The sequence below is a fragment of the Wickerhamomyces anomalus genome, assembly GCF_001661255.1.
Source record: "Wickerhamomyces anomalus NRRL Y-366-8 unplaced genomic scaffold WICANscaffold_8, whole genome shotgun sequence".
Taxonomy (NCBI): domain Eukaryota; kingdom Fungi; phylum Ascomycota; class Saccharomycetes; order Phaffomycetales; family Wickerhamomycetaceae; genus Hansenula; species Hansenula anomala.
The window spans coordinates 35,192-59,301 of NW_017567117.1; the positions used below are offsets into that span (position 1 = coordinate 35,192).

Genomic DNA, 24,110 nt, shown 5'->3' on the forward strand with positions numbered 1-24,110 from the left:
TGTTGGTTTTGTTGATGATGTTTTTTTTTTGCCAATTTGCCTATCAACGGATTTAACGTCTGAGATCGGTCTGGAACTGGATCAAAGCCCTAATTCAGCAACGAAATGGAGAGTTTTTAAAGAATTTTGTAGGCTCCAATTCAGCTGAATTAACGGTTTACTGATTGTGGGATTCTGTGTTTTGTTGCTGGTTTAGTTTGTTCATCCAATTTTAGTTATAATCCAAATTACATCCAATTAGTACTATACTAGTACAACAAGATCTAGGGACCAAATCGACGGCTAGACTTTGGAGAGATGTAGTCAGTACATTAATAGAGCTGGCACTGGTGTTCTGTAGGTAGATATTGGTTTAACTGCTACTTTGTGTATCGAAGAAAAGTTGACGTCTACTTCATGAAGATCACCTTATCTAAAGTGTCAATTTACCCTTGCCTGAGCCACTAAATCTCTTAGAATGTCTTCAAGAACTCATCAATTTTGAAAGCATCCAGCTCCCAATCAATCCCAATGTTCAAGTATTCTTCACCAGCAGTCCACTCGTAAAATTCAGCCTCTATACTATTTCCATCAGAATCATCCACACTAATAGAGACCCTTTCATACTCATCACCTTCAAAATCATCAAGGTATTTCATATCTTTACTGCTCAATCCATAAATCAGTACTCCTTCAATAGAGTCTTGTATCGACTTGATAGCAGCAGGGTACAGTTCATTGCGAACTTGACATCTTTTATATCCTTTCAGTCCTACACGATGAAGCAATTTATACTGAGATTTCTTAACTTTGTCTCCTTCAAGCACACTGAGAACCTTATAGAAGACCTTGTCACTCATCAAGGTTCCGTAAACACTAAGATTTGTCAGCTCTTTCCATATGTCTCTGGGGGTTTCTAATTACTTACAACAAAGGCTTCCCACTGAATTCAACATCAGAGACCATTTTTGAAAAGTTGAACCTAGTACAGCAGAGGTACACCTGCACTTAATTGGGCTAATTGTATAATACCGACTACTGCTCAAATTCAGATGCGACTTCATATCACCATCCTTCGATAAACACCGACAGCTTGTGTAATTCAAAGGTTTTTCAAAAACATTACTCTGTCATCGCTATACGGGTCACACCTTTAAACTAGTAAAATAAAACAACTTTTTATTGAATCTCTAGTCATAAATTCTATTTATCTTTTTTCACCTCTTCCTCACCTCTAGCTTCTAGTTCATCATGGTACTCAACATTTTTCAACAAGACGTGACTAATGATCTCCAAAATTAACATGAACAAACTAGATAGTATAGCCAAACAATAATTTGAAATTGTAACACCAATATCTAACCATGAACCTTCTGTCTTTAACAAGTAAAAGAAGTTTAATGACAAGATATCACTTGTTGAAATAATCAAAGTGGAAATAGTATAAGGTTTAATACCCAATTTGACATTCAAGACTCCTAACGCAGTACTCAATAAAACATATGGAATAATCAACTTCAACATCAAGAGTGCACCCATTGGGAAAGGATCAAAAATTGGTAATAATCTATAAACTGAATCCAATGAAAATGATGAAATACTTGAGACGTTACCAGTGCCAAAGAAACAAACTTGTAAATATAAGAACCCAATCACTGAAACTCTTAATAATTGAGAGTAATTTTCAATTTTACCACCTTTTCTTTGGAAATAATCCGTTTCTAATTTGATCCATTGAAGTAATAGTATTGAAAAGTTGATATAAAATAATGCTTCAAATGATATAGTCAATATGATAAATGTTGGTGCAAATGTCAAGAAAATTATCAATAATCTTATTCTATAATCATTATGTGGCTTCAAATAATGTAAAAATGGAACAACAAACAATGAGAGGACAAATATCAACCAACCTAAAAATTGTGAGCTCTTAGGTAAACCTTCTCTTGACTGTAATGATGAAACTGATTTATTGGTAACCAAAGTCATTAATGCAATCAATGATATTTGAACATTTATCAAGTTTTTGGTATAGCTTGAGATAGTTGGGAAATTTTTCTCACTATGGGAATTTTGTAAAATTTTGAAATAACAAACGAACCCAAATATCGATATCAAAACAGCAGCAGCATTGATTTGATATAAATCTTCAACTTTAACAGCATCAAACAATGTATAAGTACTCATTCCAATGTTGGTTATACCCCAAAATATCAAGGTTTTCAAATCTGATACACCCAACAAAACTGGATAGAATGACAAGGCGATAAAGAATATTGTAAAGATAATTCTTTCAAAGAATCCATAAACAATACCTTCAAAAACTCCAATGATGGAGATCAAAATCAAAAATCTCTTGAAATGACTAATCCCACTGAAAAATGATTGTAAACCTTGCTGCAAAATCAAACTCTTGGATGTAATTTGACTCCAAAAGAATATAGGGAAAATCAAATACATATAGTAATTGAAAGGTGATCTTTGATAGAATAAGATATAGTTGAAAATCAACCCAATAGATGAAAACACAGCAAAATTCAAGAAACTTGTTGAAGTTGGAACATCTTTTTCCAAAATAAATAATCTTAAAAAGATGATGAATGAATATGTGATCCAGCCAATAAACCCTAATGTAACAATTGATCTTAATAATAACCAATTATAGGTTGTTAAGTAATACAAACCATCTAATGTTGTTTTCATTAATTCTTCCACCAAGGCAATTGCCTCGATTTCTTTTTCGACTTCAAACTTTTTAGATTTAGAAATTTCATCAATCAGTAATTCAATTTCAGATTGATAATTTGCTATTGATTTGATTTCAAATCTGGGATATGGCTTAAAGAAGAATTGCGATTCTTTCATCTCAGACTCTTTCACATGGTATTGCTCAACAATACTCAAAGCATTTTGATATAATGCTTTCAATTTAGCCTCTTCTTTATTATCAATATAAGCTAGAGGTAATTCACCAACAGAATTAGCTGGGTAGTTAACACCAATTAGATATGACATCAATGAAGCGATATCAGCTTGCTTCACATCATTTCTCTTGATTTGACCCAATTGCCAATTCTCAGTATAATTATCAAATATTGGAACTTCATTATAGACGGGTTTATTTATACCAGCACCCCAAGCAATCAAAGGTGTTCTTGTATTATTTGGATGTCCATCACCATGTGAGCCAAAAGCACTCATACCGTGATCAGCTGTGAAAATAAATGCTGTATCATCGTCTCCAAAGAATTTCTTAACTTCTTTAGTCAATTTAGCAACTTGTTCATCAATATAAATAACATTGTCATAATATTCAGCAGAATAAGGTCTATAACCATGACCAGCAGTATCACATCCTAGCAAGTGCAAAAAGAAAACTGTCTGATCTTGATTAATTTGTTGTTTCAATTCATGATCTTTTGTAGAATTTTCAAATAAATCATATAAATGCTCAAAAACAAAAGCATCCAACTCAATTGATGATGAAGTGAAATCTTCAAATTCATGACCATACATCCATGTGCCAATTCTATTCGGATCTGAAGCACCTTGTGCAAACATTGGTAAAATATCTGGAGAACCAAAACTATAAGTATGTTTAGTTTGATTTAAAACACTATCAAAATCAACCGGATTTTCTTTCCAGCCTTTCGTGACGGCACTGACATCTTCATAAAACCCAGCGATCATTGCAACATGACCTGGTCTTGATTCTGTTGGCATTCTTGTATGTGATATACCATAAGTACCTTCGTTTAAAACCAAATCTCTTAAAAATGGAGCCAAATACCCTGTTTTACCAGTTGTTGGATGGGTTATATTATCAAAAGTGGTATCTGCTCTTAGACCATCACCAACTATTAAAAACAATCTTTTTGCAGGGGGTGTAGGTGTACTTAGTTGAGGTTCCATTCCGTGAACCAATGGACTGACAAAGTATATGTCAAAAATAGACCATAGGTAGAAAAGATGGAATGCAACACCCACCATCAAAAGCACCAGCCTGTTGTTCCCAAGTATTGAAACCATCCTGAAAAACCAGAGAAAACACACACAAAAATGAATGGAATTGAGATTGATGTTGTTGATTTGAAGCTGTCAAGTGTCTTTTCTATAAACACGTCTCGAGTTTTTAATGCACCAAAAAAAATCTCGACCTCTGAAGTTACGCGAAAACTCAAAGGCCGGCTACGTCCGAGATTTAGTTTTCTACATGATTTTAAAACCATTTATAGTATAATTTTATTTAGTCTCTTAGTTATTTACTTGAATGCAAATGGGTTCGAATCATGGTATTTTCTTGGCTTATTTTGAGGCTCCTGAGAAGGTGTACCATTAGATTGTTCATTGTTCAATTGGGCCAATCTTTCATCTCGTTCTAACCTTTTAAGTCTTCTAATTTCTTCCATTCTCTTAAACTCTTCTTCATCGTCATCGTCTGATGAATCTTCAGCTGGATGTTCTTGGTGTTGCTGTACTGGTTCTGGATGTGATGATTGCACTTGTGTTGCTTGTGGTTCAACATGTGTTGGTTGGCTCAATTGGGGAGTAGATACTGGTGGTGATGAGGTATTTCTTGGGGACGAGCTTCTATTGATACCAAATTTAGCCAATCTTTCACTCATTTTCTTCTTAGCCTGTTCTCTAATATATGCTTTTCTTTCTTCCGGAGTTCTGAAATTGGATGATGGTGATGATGTTGGTTGAGGGCTTTGAGAAGTTGGAGTTTGGGTGTACGATGAAGGGGCTGGAATAGGACTTGGTGATGATGATTGATGCTGATTCTCCAGTGTTAAACTTTTAGTAAATCTGTTTGAAATATCATTGATTCTAAAAGATTTGATAAAGTCTTGCACTTCTGGCTGGACTCCAATTCCTAATTCCCATTTTTTATATGCATCTTGATCAACTTTTGATGAAAATGAGTTTAAAATGTTACTTGAAATTTCTTTAATTGAGCTTTCAACATCCTTAATAATTTGTTGATTCTTTTTATTCTCCTCTTGAATACGTAATGCTTCTTGATCTAATTTACCTTGTTCATCACTTAAATTTTGAGCTTCACTATCAAGTGGTTTCCCAGTCAATTTTGCCATCTTTGCAGCTAACAAAGCTTTACTTTTAGCCTTACGTCTATCAGCTTCAGTAACTTCTCCATTTGGTCCACTTCCCAAAATAAATGATGGATTTTTAATTTTGTACAATTCCAATTTAAGACGTGTGATTTCATTATCAGTCTGAGAGATTTCCCCAAGAAGCAATGGAACTTGTGAAGTCAAATGGTTAAATTTCTGTTTGAGCAAAGAACGGTCATCAGTGTTTGTGTTATTAACATTTGGTAGATTTTTTATCTCTTGTTTTAGTCTTTCAATAGCTTCTAGATCTTCCTTTTCATAATCTCGTTCATTTTCTTCTAATTGAGAACCAGTGGCTTCAAAAGCATCAAGTAAAATTTTCTTTTCTCTGATACGTTTTTTGATTTCATCAATTGATAAAATTTCTTTTGGTTTATTGTTTGTTGGTGTAGCAGACTCTGATCTATGGGTGGTTCTTCTTCTATTTCTTGAAGATGACAAAACAAAATCTTCATCATTATTTTTGAATCTTGAACCATCAATTCTAGAATTGCTTGATTTTTTAATCGATTTTGCATTCGGATTGATCTTTAATTGATTCTTAACATCATCCAAAATCTTAATACTCGATGGTTTCAAAGATTCTGGTAATGTATCAGGTAGTTCATATCCATTCAATCTTTTGTAAACAAGCCACATGCCAGTTTGAAAAGATTCTTTGTCTAAATGAGTTTGATTCGGTCTTGTTACCAAATCCCAGACTTTTTCCAACTCTGAACGATTCAAACCAGATTTTCTAAAGATTTCAGCAGAAACATCAGCAGTTAATAGACCTTTTCTATTAGTATCATAATTTTGGAAAATCTTATTAAATAATTGCTTTTCTTGAGGTGTAATAGTTTCAGTGGTGTAATTCAAAGAATTTGAAAACAATTGTTGCTGCTGTTGAGGCGGTGGTTGTAATAGATTTTGAATAAACAAACTATTTTGTCCAACACCGGTTTTTTGTTGTCTTAAAGGTTCAAAATTACCAAATCCAGTTCTTTGGGAATGTAGTGGAGCAGGTCCAGTCAATTGTGCTTGTAAGGCAACGGAACCAGTTGCAGTAGTGGTTAAGGGAACCAAACCAGTTGGCTGTTGAGTTAATGGTTGACCACCGGTAAGTTGTGTTTTAAGAGGACCGCCAGTTGTATGACCAGTATGTTGTTGTTGCAAAGGAACTAAACCAGTTGGTTGGTTATTCAATGTCTGTTGGATATTTCCAGTCTGTTGATTTGTCAGTGGGATGAGGCCAGTAGGTTGTTGTTTTAAAGGTTGACCACCAGTATTTTGACCTTGTAAAGGAACCAAGCCGGTTGGTTGTTGTTTCAAAGGTTGGCCTCCAGTATTTTGACCTTGCAGTGGAACAAGACCTGTGGGTTGTTGTTGTAAAGGCTGTGTACCAGTTGCTTGACCTTGTAATGGTATTAAACCTGTTGGTTGTTGCTGTAAATTAGCAGATGGTTGGGAATTGAAAGGAGCAGGACCTGTTTGTTGTTGTTGCAACGGTTCAGAAGTTTGTTGATTGTTTGGAAATGTGCTTTGTGATTCAAATCCAGTTCTTTGCTGCTGTAATTGTTGATGCTGTGGTGTTAATGAGGGAAAAGAAGATTCTTGGTTGGTCTGAATGTTTGAAAAGTTATTCTGAGAGCCAATTGCTGATTGAAATCCAGAATCTTGTGGTTTTGAAGGTTGGAATCCAGTATACTGTGGTTGGAATGGAGGTTGTGATTGAGCTCCAGTCGCCTGGGATTGGAACCCTGTTTGTTGTGGTTGACTTTGAAACCCACTAGGTTGTGATTGAAACTCCGTAGGCTGACTTTGAAACCCAGTAGTTGGTGGTTGGAATCCAGTTTGCTGTGATTGGAATCCAGTCTGTTGTGGCTGAGATTCAAACGGTTGAGATGAAACACTATTACCAAAACCGAATCCCGTTGGCTGAGGAGCTAAATTTGAAGTAGTTGGCTGTTGTTGTTGTTGAGGTTGTGTAAATATATTTGACGCTGAAATGTTTGGTTGAGCAACTGGCCTGTCCTGTTGAGAGGTGGTAGCATCTTCTTCAGGAATACTGAAACTTATCTTATCCACAAGATTTGTAACTTCCTCTTTGATACCAGCATCCAATACATAAGGTAATTCATTTCCTCTTAAAGCAACGTTACATAAATGCAACGCTAAAGCAAATTCTGGGAATAACAAATCTCCCGACTTGTTAAGATCCGAAAGATCCCATATTCTAGCCAATTGGTGTGGACTGAGATTTGACTTGAGCAGAATTCCTCTGGCGTTATCTGGTGAAATTGACACAGAGTTTGTAGCACTGTTGAATAAATCCTTGAATTTTGCTTGATCTTGTGGGGTCAAAAAGGACAATTGGTCAATGTTTGTGGCATAGGTTGGTGCACCTGGTGCAGTGGTACCAGTGAAACCAGATTGCTGGGCTGGTTGGTTGTAATTGTTTGGCTGACTAGATCCATATTGCTGAGGTTGTTGGTAGCCATAAAAACCACCACTGTTTGGCTGTTGAAACGACTGCTGCTGCTGCTGCTGCTGTGGAAAGCCCGTAGGATTCCCATACATCTGACTGCCCTGCTGCCCACCGTACTGGTAGTTGTTACTGGACATTGTGCTTTGCCTTCTGTTCAAAAAGACCTTTCTTTGACCCTTTTGAAGGCTGAATTTTGATGGAAAAGTCGAAAAAATCAAATCCAAAACTCATTCGCGAAATCGAAAAACAAAAAGTGTGTCGCGAATTCTTGTTGACACGTTTAAACACCACATAGAAACAAACAGACTCTTGAACGCCAGCAGAAGGAAAACCATGTCTGAGCATTTGGAATCACTGATCCACTCGTTGGAGCCTATCTTAGAGCCAATATTTCACCAATTGAGACCTTTCACTGGGGCTTTACCACCACAAGTCATCAACTATGGTCGTCAATTGTACACAAGACCTGTTTTCGATACAATCATTTTGAAACTAAATTTGTTTTCTCCAGAATCTGCTCCTTTATTGAAAGAGTTCATTTCCAAATCACTAGGCTATGGTATCGTTGGGTCTTCAGGGATCGTGAAACTACCTCAAATCTTGTCAATTTTATCAAAAGGTTCCGTTCAAGGTTTATCATTCTTTAGTATCTTGTTGGAAACTATAAGTAACTTGATCACTTTATCATACAATTTCAGACAAAACAATGATTTCATCACTTTTGGGGAATCAGCTTTCCTATCAGTTCAAAATTTGCTGATTCTATTATTGATTTTATACTTTTCTGGATTAAGTAAATATATCAATGGATTTGTCGGTTTAGCTTCATTGGCATTTTATTCATTGTTTGCAAATCCAGATGGTAACCCTGGTGTGTTGTCCAATGTTGATGTTAAAAATTTAACTAAGCTAACCATTCCTTTGATTATCTTATCCAAATTACCACAAATTTCCAACAATTTTAGAAACAAATCGACAGGTCAATTGTCTATTGTTTCTGTATTTGCAGGGTTATTAGGTGCGATTGCAAGGGTATTCACTACGTTGTCTAGTGGTATTCAAGACAATTTGATTTTGTTTGGATTTGGGGCCAGTTTATTGTTGAATCTTGTTCTTTTCTTACAAATTGTCGTTTACAAAAACAAGCCAATCTCCAAAGAAAAAAAGAATAAATGAGAGAACAGGATACTGATCTTATGATTAATATAATAATATTACAATACTAATTTGAACTACTTATAATCCAATTGTACCTTTTCTTTTTCTACTGATCGTTTTGATAAAATCGAACCATGAAAATGGAAAAGTTTAAAAAACAAAAAACAGGGACCGAGAATTCAACGGTTTTAAACAATACAATGATTATAAGCACCAGCTTTCAATAAACATGTCCAATGTCAGTGTAAAGACAGCCAAATTCGAATCAGACCATCAAAGAGAGAAGTTTGATGAGTTTGTGGATTTACATCTACCAGATATCCTTAATCAAGCTCAATATGATGAATTATTTGGGTATCAACTGAGTTCACAAGGTGAATATTTTAACAAAGATGTGTTTGATGCATTGATTTTCAAATATTTAAAGGCAAATGATTTCCAAATACAAGAATCTAAAGATCAATTATTGAATACATTGATCTGGAGGAAAAATTTCAATCCATTAAGTGCTGCTTTTAATGAAACTCATGATTCAAAATTTGATGATATAGGAGTCTTGACAAATTATGGAAACAATACAGCCAATACGAAAATTATAACATGGAACTTGTATGGGGCTGGAGGTAATCCAAAAGAGTTATTCAAAGATTTAGAGAAATTCTTACGTTATAGAATTGGGTTAATGGAGAGAAGTGTTCAATTACTAGATTTTACTAATGAGGAAAATTGTTTCATGACTCAAGTTCATGATTATAAAGGTGTTTCATTTTTAAGAATAGATCCTGATATTAAGAAGGGAAGTAAAGCAACTATCCAAATCTTCCAAGATTATTATCCAGAGTTGTTATATAAGAAATTTTTCGTCAATATTCCATCAGTGTTGTTTTGGGTATTTGAATTTATGAAAAAATTATTACCAACTGAAACAACAAAGAAATTTATCATATTAAACCACAGTACAGGTATTTATAAATACTTGGGAGATGAAGTTCCTTCTAAAAATTATGGCGGTAAAGGTAAAGATTTAGAATTACAAAATGTTAAAGAAATCAAACCACCAGTCTATGGGGCACATTTATCACAACAATTATTTACTAATGAAGTTGATTAAAACTGATCATTTATCCCCAATTGTGATTCAGCCTCTAATCGTTCATCATTGACATCCCACCAATATCTAAATGTATCAGTATCATCTTTGTAATTATCTCTATCAATTGGTGAAATGTCCCAAGGTTTAGGTGTCAATATGTAATGAATATTTTTAACTTTTTCAAATTCTAGATTGTCATGTATAATTCTCAATGTCTTTAGATAGTTATAGATATAGGATAGCCCTATCCATTTTGATTTGAAAACATCTGAAAGTAATGATTGATCAGCAAATGCATAATCCAACTCTTTATCAGCTAATGCCTTGACAATTTTATCATACAACACTTTGCTAGGTTTGACAACTTGTAACCCACCATTACATAGCTCTAGTGGGTTCTTGGATGGGATAGGACCATATACAGGATCTGAAATGTTTTCCAATTTGTTATAATAGTCTGTGAAGGCACAATTTTTTTTAATCCAATCTTTTGGATAGTGATCATATTTATAAGGGTTACAAACACAAGCATGGCTCGCTGCAAAAGCCCTGTCAGTATCATTCAACTCAACATCAAACAATTCGTCCATATTCTGCAAAACAATCATATCAGAATCCAATTGTACCACTTTTTCAAATTGATATAGTGAGAAAGGTTGTAATTTTGACCAACAATCGTAAAACCTTGGATCATTTGAATAGTCTTTATTCCTGACAGGTAGTAGATATTGGATCTTTAACTTGGGGATATCTCTAGCATCCAGAGCGTTATGACCTTCTTCGCTTAAAGTGTCTGTATACAATGCCACCAATGGGTATTTTGAGCCCACTTTCTTCAAGGTGTAATCCAGAGCAAGCAAACCTGTCAAATACTTTGTGTTTGTGATGAGGGTGGTCCAGACTCTCTTGTCCTCGATGATGGAGTCAATGATTGTCATTGGAATTGAGTGGTTTGAATTAAGGATTGAATTGAATTATACCTGGAAATATTTATTCTTTTTGTATTGACTTTATCCGTCTGACAAATCCGCATGGCTTCGAGGATTTTATTTTTTTGCTTATCGTAAACGTCCCCATCGCAACAATCTAAATTTCTACAAGGATGGAAAAAATAATTTTTTGAATTGGTCATAAATTGTATCGTTAATTTATTTTATAATGCTCTCTATATGAATTTTAAGACAGTCTCGTTTTGTAACAAATCATCAGTCTCATGAATGGAACGTATCAATCCACGTAATTGTGGCTCATTAGCCCCATATTCATTCATCAATTCCTCAGCCATCTCACTGATCCCATTGATAAATCTATATTTTTGAATTGTTAATTGAGAATCTTTGGAACAGTCTTCCTTATGCACATGGTTTTCAGAACTTAATTTGGTCAGTTTCCTTAGGAAAATATTTGATTGCTTATTTATAGGTTTTGATGTGATGTATGATAAGAAATTTAAGAATAAATCTTGATTTTTGGATAATTGGAAGTTTGATGAGCTTTGAATTGATTTCAATTCATCAAGCTTTCTTGGTATAGCTTCTAATAGTAAAATGTATGATGATAAAGTATAATCCAAATCTGTTAACAATTCAGTGTTTTTCTTATATTTATAAATGATTTGATATAATGACTTTTCCAATGGGAAAGACAATTTGCCTTCATGTCTCAAGTATAACCATTTATCAATATTTGCTGTGAAAAGACTATTTGTTATATCAAATGATTTTAAAACATAAGATTTGGCAGCTATAAGAATCTTTAAATCATCAAATTTACCATCATGATTAACAAAATTCAATTTATTCAAAATATGATCCAAATCACGTAAATGCTTATTGAATATGATTAATCTAAAATTGCTTAAATTCAAATGATTATTATTGACTAAATTATCATATATTCTCAATAATTCAGTTTCATTTCTAGCTTTGGAAATTAATTCTTTAACACTTATTGGGTCTAACGATGACATTTTAGAGGCTAATTGTGAATTGGGCTTAACTAATAATTGATTTAACCCTAAAATTGATTGATCAAAATGTTGTGATATTGTTGTTGCTTCATTCTTATGACTTAATCCAGTGGATAAAATTTGAGTGAAATCATTGATATACTTTTTCTTATCATCTTCTGTAATTGTTTCAAAGTTGAATTTAGAATCTTTTAATAAACTTAAAGCTTCTTGAACTTGTGATTGTGCAACCTCTTCAGATTGTTTAGATCCCTTGGATGATAATTTGGTAAAATTTGACAAGAATCTAACTAAAGCTCTTGGGTTTTTCGAGCTCATAATGATTTCCAGTGAGTAGGTCAATCTAAGATGAGTTTAAAATTGGTTGATATAACGTGTTTTAATATAGTTTTGTGGTGTTTGTTTTATGAATACTTGCCTTCATCAATTGATTTGTAAATTTTGAAGGGAAAATTCTAGTACGTACCGGAATTGCTTTTGATATGTCACGTGAAGTTACCCTCGAGAATATTGACTTTCCCTTAAATTGGTAAAGATTTGAATATCAAGATACATATGAGTTTATTTAGTTGAAGGATATGAATCCATCCTCTACATTCCAATTGAGACTATGTCGAATCGTTACTCTACATCAATCATGACACCAGTGTATCTCTATTAACTAAACTAAGAATGTATCAATCTATAGGTCATCACCATTTCATGGGTCTGCCTGACCCAATAACAAGTTACTGACGGCGACCTCGAACAGCGATGGTTTTAAAGATGAAGAAGAGGCCCTTTTCATAAGGACCCCCCATGGGGCTTGATCTCCAAGCAGAATTGGGCCTGGAGGAAAGCCTGGTCTTCAAAACGACACGTCCAAACGCACAACTCACGTCCTTCAGTAGAGGATCTTACGCTCATTATCGAAGGACAAACTCAGCACGCTCTTCACAGACACGTCAACCAAACCGTCAACCAGCCAATTGCCACTCGTTGAACAAGAAAAGAAAAGGAAAAAGAAGAGGAAAAAGTGAAATGAAAAATTTTTGAATTTGAAAAACAATCTGGTGTCTGGATGTTATTATGTAATTCGCGAATGGTTTTCTGAAAACTGATCAATCTTTGTGAGAATTCAACTCATAATTAGAAATCAGAAACAAGAATTCAACCTTAGGAAAAGAGACTGGGAGAAATTGGAATTAGTGATCAAAATGTCAAATCCATTACTCGCCAACTTGAACGCTTTCAAAAACAAGGTCAAATCTGCTCCTGTGTTGAGTTCTGCTAGATCAAAAGCTCAAACTCCACCAGCTTCTGCTAAATCAAACAATACTAAACCATCAAGTTCAAGCTCGTCTAATAGTTTGAAAAGATCAGCTGGTGATGATTATGATGATGACTTTGATGGGGAACACTCAATAAAGAATAAAAAACCTGCATATGATGCTTCAGGTTCTCATTTATCCACAAAATTGTTATTAGCTGTGGATTATATTAAAGAGAGATCAAAACCTGTTCATATAGATGCTCTGTTATCATATCTAAGTTTAAACAATGATGAACAGAAATCAAAATTATTATCACTGATTAAAAATCTGGATAAAATACAATATGATCCAAATGAAAACACATTAGAATATGTCTCAATACATAACATCAAGAATAAAGATGAATTGTTAAACTATTTAAGAGAACAACCAACTTTTAAAGGGATATCTGTTAAAGAATTAAAAGATGGTTGGAATGATTGCATACAAAGTATAAATGAATTAGAAAACGAGGATAAAATATTGGTTCTTAGAACTAAAAAGGATAATCATCCAAGATTAGTGTGGGCTAATGTTGGAGGTGAATTAGGTGGTGTTGATGATGAATTTGTTAAAGCATGGCAAAATGTTAAATTGCCTGATAGATCAGAATTACCAGGGCTGTTGAACAAACGTGGTTTGAAACCTGCATCTGTTGATCCTGCAACAGTTAAAAGTGCAACTAATAATGAACCTACTAAAAAGAGAAAACAAAGAAAGGGTAAAATTACAAACACTCATATGACTGGTATCTTGAAAGATTATAGTAATGGTGTTTAATTAGGGAAGTAAATTAATGAATAGAGAATTTAATGAACAATTGAAAAATCAAATTTAAAACATGAATAAATGACTTGTATTTGTGGGAAATATCAACATATTTGTAATGTACATAATTATCTATTTCTTTTCCTTTTTATGCTTCTTTTCCTTTTTTTCTTTCTTCTCTTTCTTTTCTTTCTTTTCCTTCTTAACTTCCTTCTTTTCAGTTTTAACATCTTCTGTTTCAACATCACCATCTTTATCCACTTTTTCGTTTGGTTCTTCATCATCTTCTTCTTCATCCACATCGCTTGTAACATCTTCTTCTGTTCTATCATAACCTGTAGCAAAATGTTGTGGTTTTAAACCCTTGATAACTCTAACATCTTTTCTCTTCTTTACAACTTTACCATATTGAATATTTGGAATTTCAACACTTTCTTTAACATTGAAAAATTTATTAATCTTTAATCCATTATTTATTTTGAATGCCTTTTTATTACTCTTTGGAACAATCAAACTATATTTATCAGAGTTTGATGCCTTGGAATTTGAATTAATACCTGTTAAATCCTCTTGAATAATAAATTGTTTAGAGTCAACTTTGAAATTTGAGGATATAGGTAATTGTTGTAGTTTATCAAAATTGAAACCTTTAGGAGTCTTGATAAGCCATATTTCTTTCTTATCTAGATTTGGTATTGTTTTCAAATCTTTAACTTTATGATAACCTTTTGGAGGTTGATATCTTGATAATTGTTAGTATATAGTCCAGACTTCAACCAAAAAAAAAGATATTTTCACATACACTACTTCTTCTTCATCAGAGTCTGATTCCGATATATACTCTTTGGATAATGACATTTCTATGGGTTTTGTATAAATCAATCACTACTAAATCTCTTTCAAACCAATTCTCTATATGAAATTTTTTTTTATGTAAAGCTCTGCTAAATAAAAAAAAAAAAAAAATAATCGATGAGCTGTTGACTTCCCAATAAGGAAATTAAAAAGTTACATATAAAATTAATTCTTAAACGAGATCAAATGAAGTTTTTTTATCAAATTAGTATACACAATCTTATTTATAGGTCACAAAATCATTGAACCACATTATTTAGATGAAGTTTTATGGTCTTGGTGATGGTGGTGATGGTTTTTGGTATTTTTATTATTTTGTTGAGATTCTTTAAAAGATTCTTTGCTTGCATTACTGATAACCTCTTGTGCACTATAGTTTTTAATTGTGTTTCTAATGAACCAGTCAGCAAATTTTCTAATGTTTTTGGTTTCTTTAACATGAATAAAAGTTTTACCATCATCATTTTCTAATGAAATATCTAAATCATAAACATTAACAAATTCACCATTTAATAATTCACCATCAATCCATTTCAATTGTCTGTTGTTCAATTTATAAGTTAGTAAAGTTGACATTAATTCATTTTCATCCATTTCCAAGAAATGTGCTAATTTGTTGATATCTAATTTAGAATATAATGAAAGATATGATTTCAAAGTTGGAATGAAAACAATATTTTTAACTTTCAACATAAAGATCTTCAAATGTAAATATAATGGATCATTGACATGATCTGGAATTGGTATAGAAGTGGAAATGAATTTTGGGGAACCAAATTTAAATAAATCTTCATAAACTGATAAAGATTCTTCACCACCTCTTTGAATTTTCAAAAATTTATCACCAAATTTTTCTTTAATACCACTACTTAAAGTATCATCTAATCTTGTAGGAGCTAAACCAACTAAAATAGCTAATAAAGCATACATTTGTTCAGATTTTTTGGTAACAATATCATATTGACCAGATCTGCTGATATTTTTAGTTCTTGAGATGTATAATAAAATGTGAGAGAATGCTTTGATGGCATCTGAATATCTATGAAGCATCAAATAACAGAAACCAACATAGTAATAAGTTGTGAAATGACAACCAGGGATTTTGGTAAAGAAAGCTCTCTTGTCTAAATCAATATGTTCCATTGTTTTCAAAGCTAAAGTGAAATCACCCAATAAAGTATGGATTCTTAGTAAACCAATAACTGAGAAATAACCCAAGTTTCTGTATAAAGGTAATGAACCATATTCACCAGCAATTTCAGTATTAACTCTATTTGTGTATAAAACTGATTTTGAATCTTTCAATTGTTCAACAATTTGAGAACGACCAATTAAAGAATAAAGAGCATTCAAGACTGAATAAGCACTCCAAACTTCATGATGTTCTTGAACATAACTTAATTCAACTGGATCAGCATTTTTTTTATTCAAGATTAATTTTGTTCTATAGACTGAGAATTGATTGAATTGATAAATGAATTCATCAACAATTTCCCATAACCATTTATGTGGTAAATCAAAAGTAACTGGACCATCTTCACTGTTTAATAATAAATTGAACAAATTACAATAGTTATTATAAGAACCTGTTCTATGTTCTAACGTTGGATTTAGTCTAGCATAAACATGTCTGTAATAAACTTCAGAGTATAAAACCAAGAAGATTTGATCATCATTGACTAGGGGTGCAACTTGTTCAACTGGATCTGGCCATGGTGTGTTTTTATAATAAGATTCTGTTAATTTGTTGAAACCATTTTCATAACAGCTGTGTAATTCATAGACATTGTTTTCCAAGTAAGCCTTGTAAAAGTTCTTGATGAATTGCTCCACTGGTTCTGGAATAGCAGTATTCTTTGAGTCAGCCATCGTATGAATTGTTGATATAAATGACAATAGTTAATTCACTTGCAAAAAAAGCCTTTTGAATTCGTTATTTCGTTGTGAATTTTTTTTCTTCAACAACAAAAAAAAAAAAAAAAAAATCGCCAAAAAAAAGATTAAAAAGGTCCGAATTGGGAAAGTAGTCGTATTTGGATACATATTTTCAAACTTCTATAAAGTGAAGAATTTTGATAGTAAAGAGGTCTAATTAGCGTTATAGTTGAAATATTTGGTCTATAATTCAGGTATTTGAGGATTTATTTGACCCATTTCTAAGAACTTTCTCATCATTTAAGTATGTTCTATGTTGAATAAATCAGTTTCTACCCGATTTCTTTGGTTTTTGGTGGAAATGAAAGGGAATAGACAACTCTACTTAAGAAATAATACCACTTCTACTGTCTATACTCTTCACCACTCAAATAACCATACAATCTATACTCTTCACCACTCAAATAACCATACAATCCACATTTTTACAAGGCTCAGACAATGTGTCAAAATAATTTTCAATTCGCGAATCAAGGAATTTTTCAATTTCAACACGAAAACAACTTTGAAATGTTTTTATGAATAAACAAGTTAATTGAATAACCAGATCAAGAAATATCACAATGTTTCATTTAGCTCAAGGACTTTACACAAACTGGAATAAAAAAGAAGGTATGTTAGAATTGATTCTAATCTTTCAATTGGTTCTGATTTTAACAAGAAAATTTAGAGTATTCGGTTCTTATACTAGGACTTGATAACGCTGGGAAAACGGTGAGTATTATATAGCTGAATGCAAGAAGAGCTCAATAACTAACCAATTCCATTAGACATTTTTGGAGAAGGTCAAGTCAATTTATAATCCAGATGCCAAAATCATTCCACCTGAGAGAATCACAACCACAGTTGGTCAAAATGGTATGTAAACCAAGATTTGTGTTTGGAAGAGTTAACTAACATTGGTTATAGTGGGTCATATCCTTGTAAAGAAAACATATCTAAAGTTTTGGGATGTTGGTGGACAAGAAAGTCTTCGCTCATTATGGGAGGAATATTTTTCAAGTTGTCATGCCATTATATTCATTGTTGATTCCACTGATAAAACAAGAATTGAAGAATGTAAGAATTCTTTAGTTAAGATCGTTAATGATGATTCAATTGAAGGAATTCCAATATTAATGTTGGCTAATAAACAAGATTGTGAAGATCATTTAGAAGTTGAAGATATCAAAGAAATTTTCAATGTAATTGCAGAACATTTAAGTGCAAGAGATAGTCGTGTTTTACCAATAAGTGCTATAAAAGGTGATGGAGTTGAACAAAGTGTCGAATGGTTATTAACAAGGTTGATAAGAAATAAACAAAATCGTCCACCAAGATTTAAATAGTTATGTGGTATGGGTAGCCTACAGTGCTAAATATTCATCAAATAATAATATCAGATATCCATAAACAAAAAAATTTTAAACTCCCATATCCTGTGTCCCATAAATTAAATCATAAAATATAATATAATAATCATCATCATGAATTGAAAAAATAAAGCATATTGAAAACAAAAAACGAGTACACATACATTTCTTTTTTTTTGATAATTTTGGTTGGAATATAATCAAACAGGGAAGATCAGAAAATCAACAACACCCAGCAAAAAGCACTGCAAATAAATCAACAAATCAGGATGAAATCAAGCATAAACAAAAAGGAAGCAGAAGAAGGGGAAAACAAAAATAATCATCAAAAATATTTGTTGAAATCAACAACAAAAATAGAAGGAAAAAATAGCAAAAAGCACATATTCAGAAGGTTAAAAAAAGTTTTTTTAATAATTCATACCAACATTTCTCATAATATTGGATCTTTCATCTTTCAATTCAGGCTCAACATCATTTGCAAAATAAGTTTTAAAATCTTCAATGTCATTAAATTCAAAAGCCCAATTCAAACCTCTAATCATTCCAGAATTTGATAAATTTATTGATTTTAAATTTGATGATTGATTGTTCAAAGAATTTGAGTTTTTTCTGAAGATTCTTAATATTTTGAAATTTAACCATGAAATTGAACTTAAATTCAATTCTGTTAATTTTGATAATTGTGATAATTTCAAAATTATATCAGATTCATATAATTTGATGAATTGATTTTGGAATGTTTTACCGTTGAAATAAACATTTGCATCTGAGAGATATAATGGTAATAGTTTTTTTTCACTAGATCCATCAATATTTGTTGAATCATCATTGAAAGGTAAAACATTTTCCACTAATGATGGGATTCTAAATTGAGGAGTTTCATAAACAATTTTAAAATCAGTTGATAATGAAATTTTGGAAAGATTCAATTTTGATAAATTTGGACAAAGATCTAAAAAGTATAAAACATATCCAATTGGTAAATCTTTGGAACTTGAATATTTCAACAAAAACTTATTGGTATATGGATGTCCTTCAACAAATGGTTGATTTTTTGGATCTTGGAAATTAATCTTGACTTGTTTTATAGAGTTTGTCTTCATCAGTCCATTTTGATCATTGTTGATGGTGGTATCACCTAATTTTCTCTTCAATTTGTTTGGCTCTTGATGATCTAAATTTTTCTTTTTTGCAGCAACATGTTTAGATTTTTGAAACTTCAACACTAATTTTGAACCAAAATTCTTAAACTTTGTATTGAAATCTTCATTAAACGATTCTGCATTTGATTTAATTTGTTTCAAGAATCTCACTTTAATTGAAGAAACTGTTGATAATGAATTGACACTAGTTGAAGATTTTGATTTTGATAAGTTGTAAGAATTCAACATTGAAGAACCATATAATGGATCACCTCTATATTTCCAATCTCTCCAAGAAGCATGAGCATACTCCAGATTATTAGGAAATGAATCTTCATTTTCAGTATTTACTGAATCAGTATCATTATCCAAAGGTGATGGTTGATCATCCTCAATTGATTGTAAAGTACCAGGTTCTAATCTTGACAAGTTCAAATTTTTAATCAATTCACCATTCTCAGGATGTTGACGTAACGTGGTAATCAATTGAGCGACTCTATAAGTTGAAGTTAAAAATGGAGATTCATAAACAATGAATTTTGAAGATTTGTAAAATTGCTTATTGACATAAAGACAACGAACTAAAGTTTTATAATCATCAACATAGGAAAGAACAAGTTTCAAAATTTCCAATGGTAAATCTTTAATAGTTGCTAATTGGAAGTTATGACTTGAGGATTTCAATGAAAAAATACTAAAAGAATCAGCATCTAGTCTATTCAGAAACCTTTTAACTTTGTTATCAGGGGAGATAAGAGACCTATAACTGAATTTGGATTTCTTTATTGAGCCGGAGCTTGAAGCAACAGTGTTACCAGCTTGATGCTGAACATAATTTGAATTCAATTGAACGATATCATTTTCCTCATCATCTTCGGCATCACCATGGTTATCTTCCGCATAACTATTCACTGGTATTGGTGTAGCAGATGAAATCAGACTCTCTTTCGACCTGGCGTGATAAGAGTATCTTGAATGTTGAGAATACTGGGAAGGATAGTTTGATAAGATGGATTTTGAATGGGTTGGTAACACCGAATGACCATATTGGTTGTAGTTCGAGTTGACAATGTAGATGTCTTTGTAAGGCTTTGAAAAGGGGGTCTTGACAGTGGTGGATACTTGAGTTTGAGCCATAAAAGAATAAGTAGTTTTTTATCTGATTGTTTTGTTGATGTTCTTTTGATAATGTTGTTAATTGGAAATCAGCTTAAATAACAAAACCTGCTTTATTAATATAGGAGAGGGTGAAACCTAGCACACAATAGAATCAACTAATTTAGTTAAACTTTGCCCTTAGCTACCAACAACAAAGATTTGCCTTAAATATTGAGTTTTAACTTTAGTGATTATGGAACTAACCAAGCTGGATTCAGATGGAGTAAAAAGTTTTCTTTTAATATTGGTTCTGGTGATTCCGTTTGCTATTTTGGAATTCCACTTGGGCTTAATTTGAGGTTAGACTCTTTATAAGACAGAGCAAGTATGGAGAGACTTGTGATTTAGCCTATGAGCCTATGACTTTGACTGGGGTTCTAAGCAGCCGCCGTGGTTGATGATGGAGTTGGTGATGGAGTTGATCTTGATCTTAGAAGCGAAACGTCTTGTGAACCCTTTTGGTAACAATAAAATAAAAACAGCGTCTCCAGATTTCCAGTCCCATGCAGACGATAAAATGGGGGTGCTTAAGTGGGCTAGGCTGGAAATTATGGGGCTAGGACACGGGACTGACACAATCACAGGACTAAGGTTTATCCGAGACCCAGCGCAGGCTAACCACTTCCTAATTGGGCTGTGGATCCCAATCAGGTAACCCAAATACCATCTGTTTCAAATTTATAACTTCAATCTTTTCAAACCTCAAATGATCAAATTTCCAATATCAACATCATCTCAAAACACAAGAAACCATATAAACACAAAAATATTCTGATTTTGTTTTGATTTTCATAACAATAAATCACCCCTGGCTACACATACTACGTTCATTCCACACACATCGGCTCCTTTGTGAATAAGTACCCTTAACCAGCCCACCCATATAGTTAAAGGATGACTTATAGTGAGCCCAAGACTCCATTCACTCACTCGTCAACAACGTCTTCTGCAAGATCCACTCCAAAGTCATCATCCACTGCTCACCACATTTCAAGCATCAACAACTCTGGGAAATCTTCATCTAAATGGGCTAAATTTCAAGAAAAGTTTCATTCATACTCTTCTTCAAAATCAACACATCAATCAATACATCATTCACCTTCTACCAACACTTCCTTTTCTCATTCAGTGCCACATATAAACACTTCGTTCACTCCAAGTGGAAACTCTTCTTTTGAAAGCCCTCAAGACTATTTGAAAAATTTATCACTCGATGAGTCTACAATATCTCCAATATTAAACCTCCCTGGTGGTACTACTCCAGTTTCTTCATCTTCCACTTTACATTCAGCTTTCACAATACCTCCAAATAGAACCACATCTCTGCCCAAAAGTGATCTTATAGGGACTCCTCCACCACCTCCTACACAAAGACCGAGTCCAAATTCATCATTTGCAACCCCTCCAAAAGTTAAACCTTTTATATATTCAAAGTCTTCATCAACTTCAAATACTCCAAGAAATAAGAAATCTTTGGTGAATGAAAAATGTTGTTTTTGTGAAGAGCTATTATCTTCAAAATTTTCCACTGGTGAAAAAGTCATAGAGCTGAATTGTGGTGATACTTGTCATGAAGAATGTCTTTGGTTATTGATAAATGCTACTGCTGATGATAATGATGATGAATCCAATACAAAGACTTCAGATCCAAATAAAATTTTCCCAGATTGTGAATCATGTGGTAAATTAGCAATACCCTTGGATGATACAATAACTGATTCCATCATTTCTAAAATATTGTTATCAACACCTCCAAAGTTAAGACAGGTTTCCAACTCATCATCTTCTGATTCATTAATAATATCTTCAAATTTCCAATCACAAATGCTTTCACCTAGGTCAAGACCTCCATCATCTGCAGTTACAAGTGCTAAAAATCACAAATACCAATCATTATCATTATCAAATAGAAATCAAAAAGATTTATCTATACAAATACCCACTTCAAAATCTTTAAGAAACCATCAAAGTAATTCGTCACGTCATAAATCAACCTCTAGAGGCTCTTCAATATCAGCAATGTCTTCAATAATTTCATCTGTCTCAAGATCCCCATCACCAACCAAAACCATGGGAAGAATAACGACAAATGACACATTAACACTTAGTGAAAATGGTAAATTGAATAAAATACCATTAGCAATGTTGAGATCAGAATATATTTGCCATTTGATTAAAAATCTACAATCAAACTATGATACCAATTTGAAAGAATCTGAAATTGATTCATTTGGTTACCTAAGATTAGTTGATAATTTGTTAATATCACAAAATGGTGAAGTTTTCAAAAATTATAATGTCTATTTGTTTCAATATAATTTGTTACTTGTTGATCTAAATTATTCAAATATTGAAGTTTTCAAATTATTGAAAACTCCTAAAATTTCCACTCCAACTTCAACAATTTTGAAAATTAATGTTGTTTCAAAATCAAATGATGAATCTTGTTCATTATATTTATCACAAAAATATAATAAAATCTTACAAAAATGGATTGCAGGTTTATGTGATTATGAATTTATTTTCAATTCTGATAATTTATCTTCAACAATAACACTTCCAGAAGAATCATCAAAATTAGATCAACAATCAAATTGGGAACCAATTGCTCCACATACAATACAATCAAATGAGCATGGGAATGATCCAAATCAAATGACAATCCCAGTTTTATTATCTCCAATTAAACTTGAGGGTAAATCAACAGCATCAACTCCAATCACACCTACAAAGAGTTTTTTCCAAAAGACTAGTCATTTAATAATAATTATTGACCATGAAAAATCAATAAATAATCAAAATGTTATCATCACTTTAACAAATATCATCAAGGCACTATCATTAAAATTCAAATCTTTAAATGTCATTTGTTCTTCAAGTCAATTTGAAAATGCGTATTGTATGACATCTTCATCTTTATCAATTGATGGTTTGAGTTCTAAAATTGGTAAAATCAATAATGACTCGGGTAAAAATGTTAATCAATGTATTGAAGAGATAATTGATGGTGCTGAGAACACTGAAGATTTTAATACTTTGATAATTTCAAATAATTTAACCAAAAACTCATTAAGTTCAATAATTCTAGCAAATCAATTAATTATTCAAATTCAATCATATAATTCAGCTAAACTAAGCCCAAGAGATAATTTAATAAAACTAGACACCTGGGATAAGATTATGGAAATGTTGGTTACAAGATATGAATTGTCATTTGATGATGATTCTGATTCTGATTATGATGATAATTCAGAGAATGATGCAAATAGTTCTGACTCGGATTTTGATTCAGATTTTGAACAAAGTGATGATGATGATAATGATAATGATTCAATAAATTCAGATCTTTTTGAAGAAAAATATAAAAATTATAATGACCAAGATGAAATTAATGATAATAATAATGATGATGAGGATGAATTACCAAGTTTAAATTCAAATGATGAATTAGTTTCAAATAATTCAAGTGATGCACAACATTTGTCACCTGTATCAAGTGAGAATAATGATAAAACTAATGAATTCAATAATAATGAAAATCGAACTGCTTTGAAAACTCATAACTCAAGATGGAGTACTTTATTCAAAGATATTGATGATGCTTTGTTAGAAACAACTACAAGTTTATCAAATATGCAGTGAAGATCAAAAATCACGGTTTAGGTTATATAATGGGATACAAGGTTCTTACAATAAGAAAGAAAGAAAAAGCAATTTGGTTTCAGTTCAACTATATGATATTAATTATTAATTATTAACAACAATGAATGTAAATGACTCTATTATAAACATGTTATGACATTT

General features: G+C 32.3%; 13 protein-coding genes across 13 annotated transcripts; 5 read left to right on the top strand and 8 right to left on the bottom strand.

The window, feature by feature from the left end:
• Positions 1-452: 452 nt before the first annotated feature.
• Positions 453-945, bottom strand: WICANDRAFT_81569 (gamma-glutamylcyclotransferase family protein; the record flags this gene model as incomplete). Its single annotated transcript, XM_019185258.1, has 2 exons — positions 453-855; positions 908-945. 2 exons carry the CDS (start codon positions 943-945, stop codon positions 453-455), a joined length of 441 nt encoding a protein of 146 aa, XP_019035941.1.
• Positions 946-1,182: 237 nt separating this feature from the next.
• Positions 1,183-4,008, bottom strand: MCD4 (mannose-ethanolamine phosphotransferase MCD4; the record flags this gene model as incomplete). Its single annotated transcript, XM_019185259.1, has 1 exon — positions 1,183-4,008. One exon carries the CDS (start codon positions 4,006-4,008, stop codon positions 1,183-1,185), a length of 2,826 nt encoding a protein of 941 aa, XP_019035942.1.
• Positions 4,009-4,241: 233 nt separating this feature from the next.
• Positions 4,242-7,718, bottom strand: WICANDRAFT_81571 (uncharacterized protein; the record flags this gene model as incomplete). The annotated part of the gene is made up of 1 exon (XM_019185260.1): positions 4,242-7,718. One exon carries the CDS (start codon positions 7,716-7,718, stop codon positions 4,242-4,244), a length of 3,477 nt encoding a protein of 1,158 aa, XP_019035943.1.
• A 262-nt stretch (positions 7,719-7,980) lies between these two features.
• On the top strand, positions 7,981-8,745 carry WICANDRAFT_18539 (uncharacterized protein; the record flags this gene model as incomplete). Its single annotated transcript, XM_019180793.1, has 1 exon — positions 7,981-8,745. A coding segment is annotated over one exon (765 nt), but the record flags the coding sequence as incomplete, so codon positions are not given.
• Positions 8,746-8,968: 223 nt separating this feature from the next.
• On the top strand, positions 8,969-9,850 carry SFH5 (Sfh5p; the record flags this gene model as incomplete). The annotated part of the gene is made up of 1 exon (XM_019186011.1): positions 8,969-9,850. The coding sequence occupies one exon, from the start codon at positions 8,969-8,971 to the stop codon at positions 9,848-9,850; it is 882 nt and encodes a 293-aa protein (XP_019035945.1).
• Positions 9,847-10,770, bottom strand: WICANDRAFT_81574 (glycosyltransferase family 8 protein; the record flags this gene model as incomplete). Its single annotated transcript, XM_019185261.1, has 1 exon — positions 9,847-10,770. One exon carries the CDS (start codon positions 10,768-10,770, stop codon positions 9,847-9,849), a length of 924 nt encoding a protein of 307 aa, XP_019035946.1.
• Positions 10,771-10,997: 227 nt separating this feature from the next.
• On the bottom strand, positions 10,998-12,119 carry WICANDRAFT_65622 (uncharacterized protein; the record flags this gene model as incomplete). The annotated part of the gene is made up of 1 exon (XM_019183951.1): positions 10,998-12,119. One exon carries the CDS (start codon positions 12,117-12,119, stop codon positions 10,998-11,000), a length of 1,122 nt encoding a protein of 373 aa, XP_019035947.1.
• An 878-nt stretch (positions 12,120-12,997) lies between these two features.
• Positions 12,998-13,873, top strand: TFA2 (transcription factor TFIIE subunit TFA2; the record flags this gene model as incomplete). Its single annotated transcript, XM_019183952.1, has 1 exon — positions 12,998-13,873. One exon carries the CDS (start codon positions 12,998-13,000, stop codon positions 13,871-13,873), a length of 876 nt encoding a protein of 291 aa, XP_019035948.1.
• Positions 13,874-14,191: 318 nt separating this feature from the next.
• Positions 14,192-14,608, bottom strand: RPA34 (DNA-directed RNA polymerase I subunit RPA34; the record flags this gene model as incomplete). Its single annotated transcript, XM_019180686.1, has 1 exon — positions 14,192-14,608. A coding segment is annotated over one exon (417 nt), but the record flags the coding sequence as incomplete, so codon positions are not given.
• Positions 14,609-14,968: 360 nt separating this feature from the next.
• Positions 14,969-16,585, bottom strand: WICANDRAFT_81578 (uncharacterized protein; the record flags this gene model as incomplete). The annotated part of the gene is made up of 1 exon (XM_019185262.1): positions 14,969-16,585. The coding sequence occupies one exon, from the start codon at positions 16,583-16,585 to the stop codon at positions 14,969-14,971; it is 1,617 nt and encodes a 538-aa protein (XP_019035950.1).
• Positions 16,586-17,210: 625 nt separating this feature from the next.
• On the top strand, positions 17,211-17,979 carry ARL3 (Arf family GTPase ARL3; the record flags this gene model as incomplete). Its single annotated transcript, XM_019182834.1, has 4 exons — positions 17,211-17,263; positions 17,322-17,365; positions 17,422-17,509; positions 17,561-17,979. Exons 1-4 carry the CDS (start codon positions 17,215-17,217, stop codon positions 17,977-17,979), a joined length of 600 nt encoding a protein of 199 aa, XP_019035951.1. The 5' UTR covers positions 17,211-17,214.
• A 434-nt stretch (positions 17,980-18,413) lies between these two features.
• Positions 18,414-20,285, bottom strand: COS111 (Cos111p; the record flags this gene model as incomplete). Its single annotated transcript, XM_019186012.1, has 1 exon — positions 18,414-20,285. One exon carries the CDS (start codon positions 20,283-20,285, stop codon positions 18,414-18,416), a length of 1,872 nt encoding a protein of 623 aa, XP_019035952.1.
• Positions 20,286-21,200: 915 nt separating this feature from the next.
• On the top strand, positions 21,201-24,057 carry STE5 (Ste5p; the record flags this gene model as incomplete). Its single annotated transcript, XM_019183953.1, has 2 exons — positions 21,201-23,911; positions 23,970-24,057. The coding sequence occupies 2 exons, from the start codon at positions 21,201-21,203 to the stop codon at positions 24,055-24,057; spliced, it is 2,799 nt and encodes a 932-aa protein (XP_019035953.1).
• Positions 24,058-24,110: the final 53 nt, after the last annotated feature.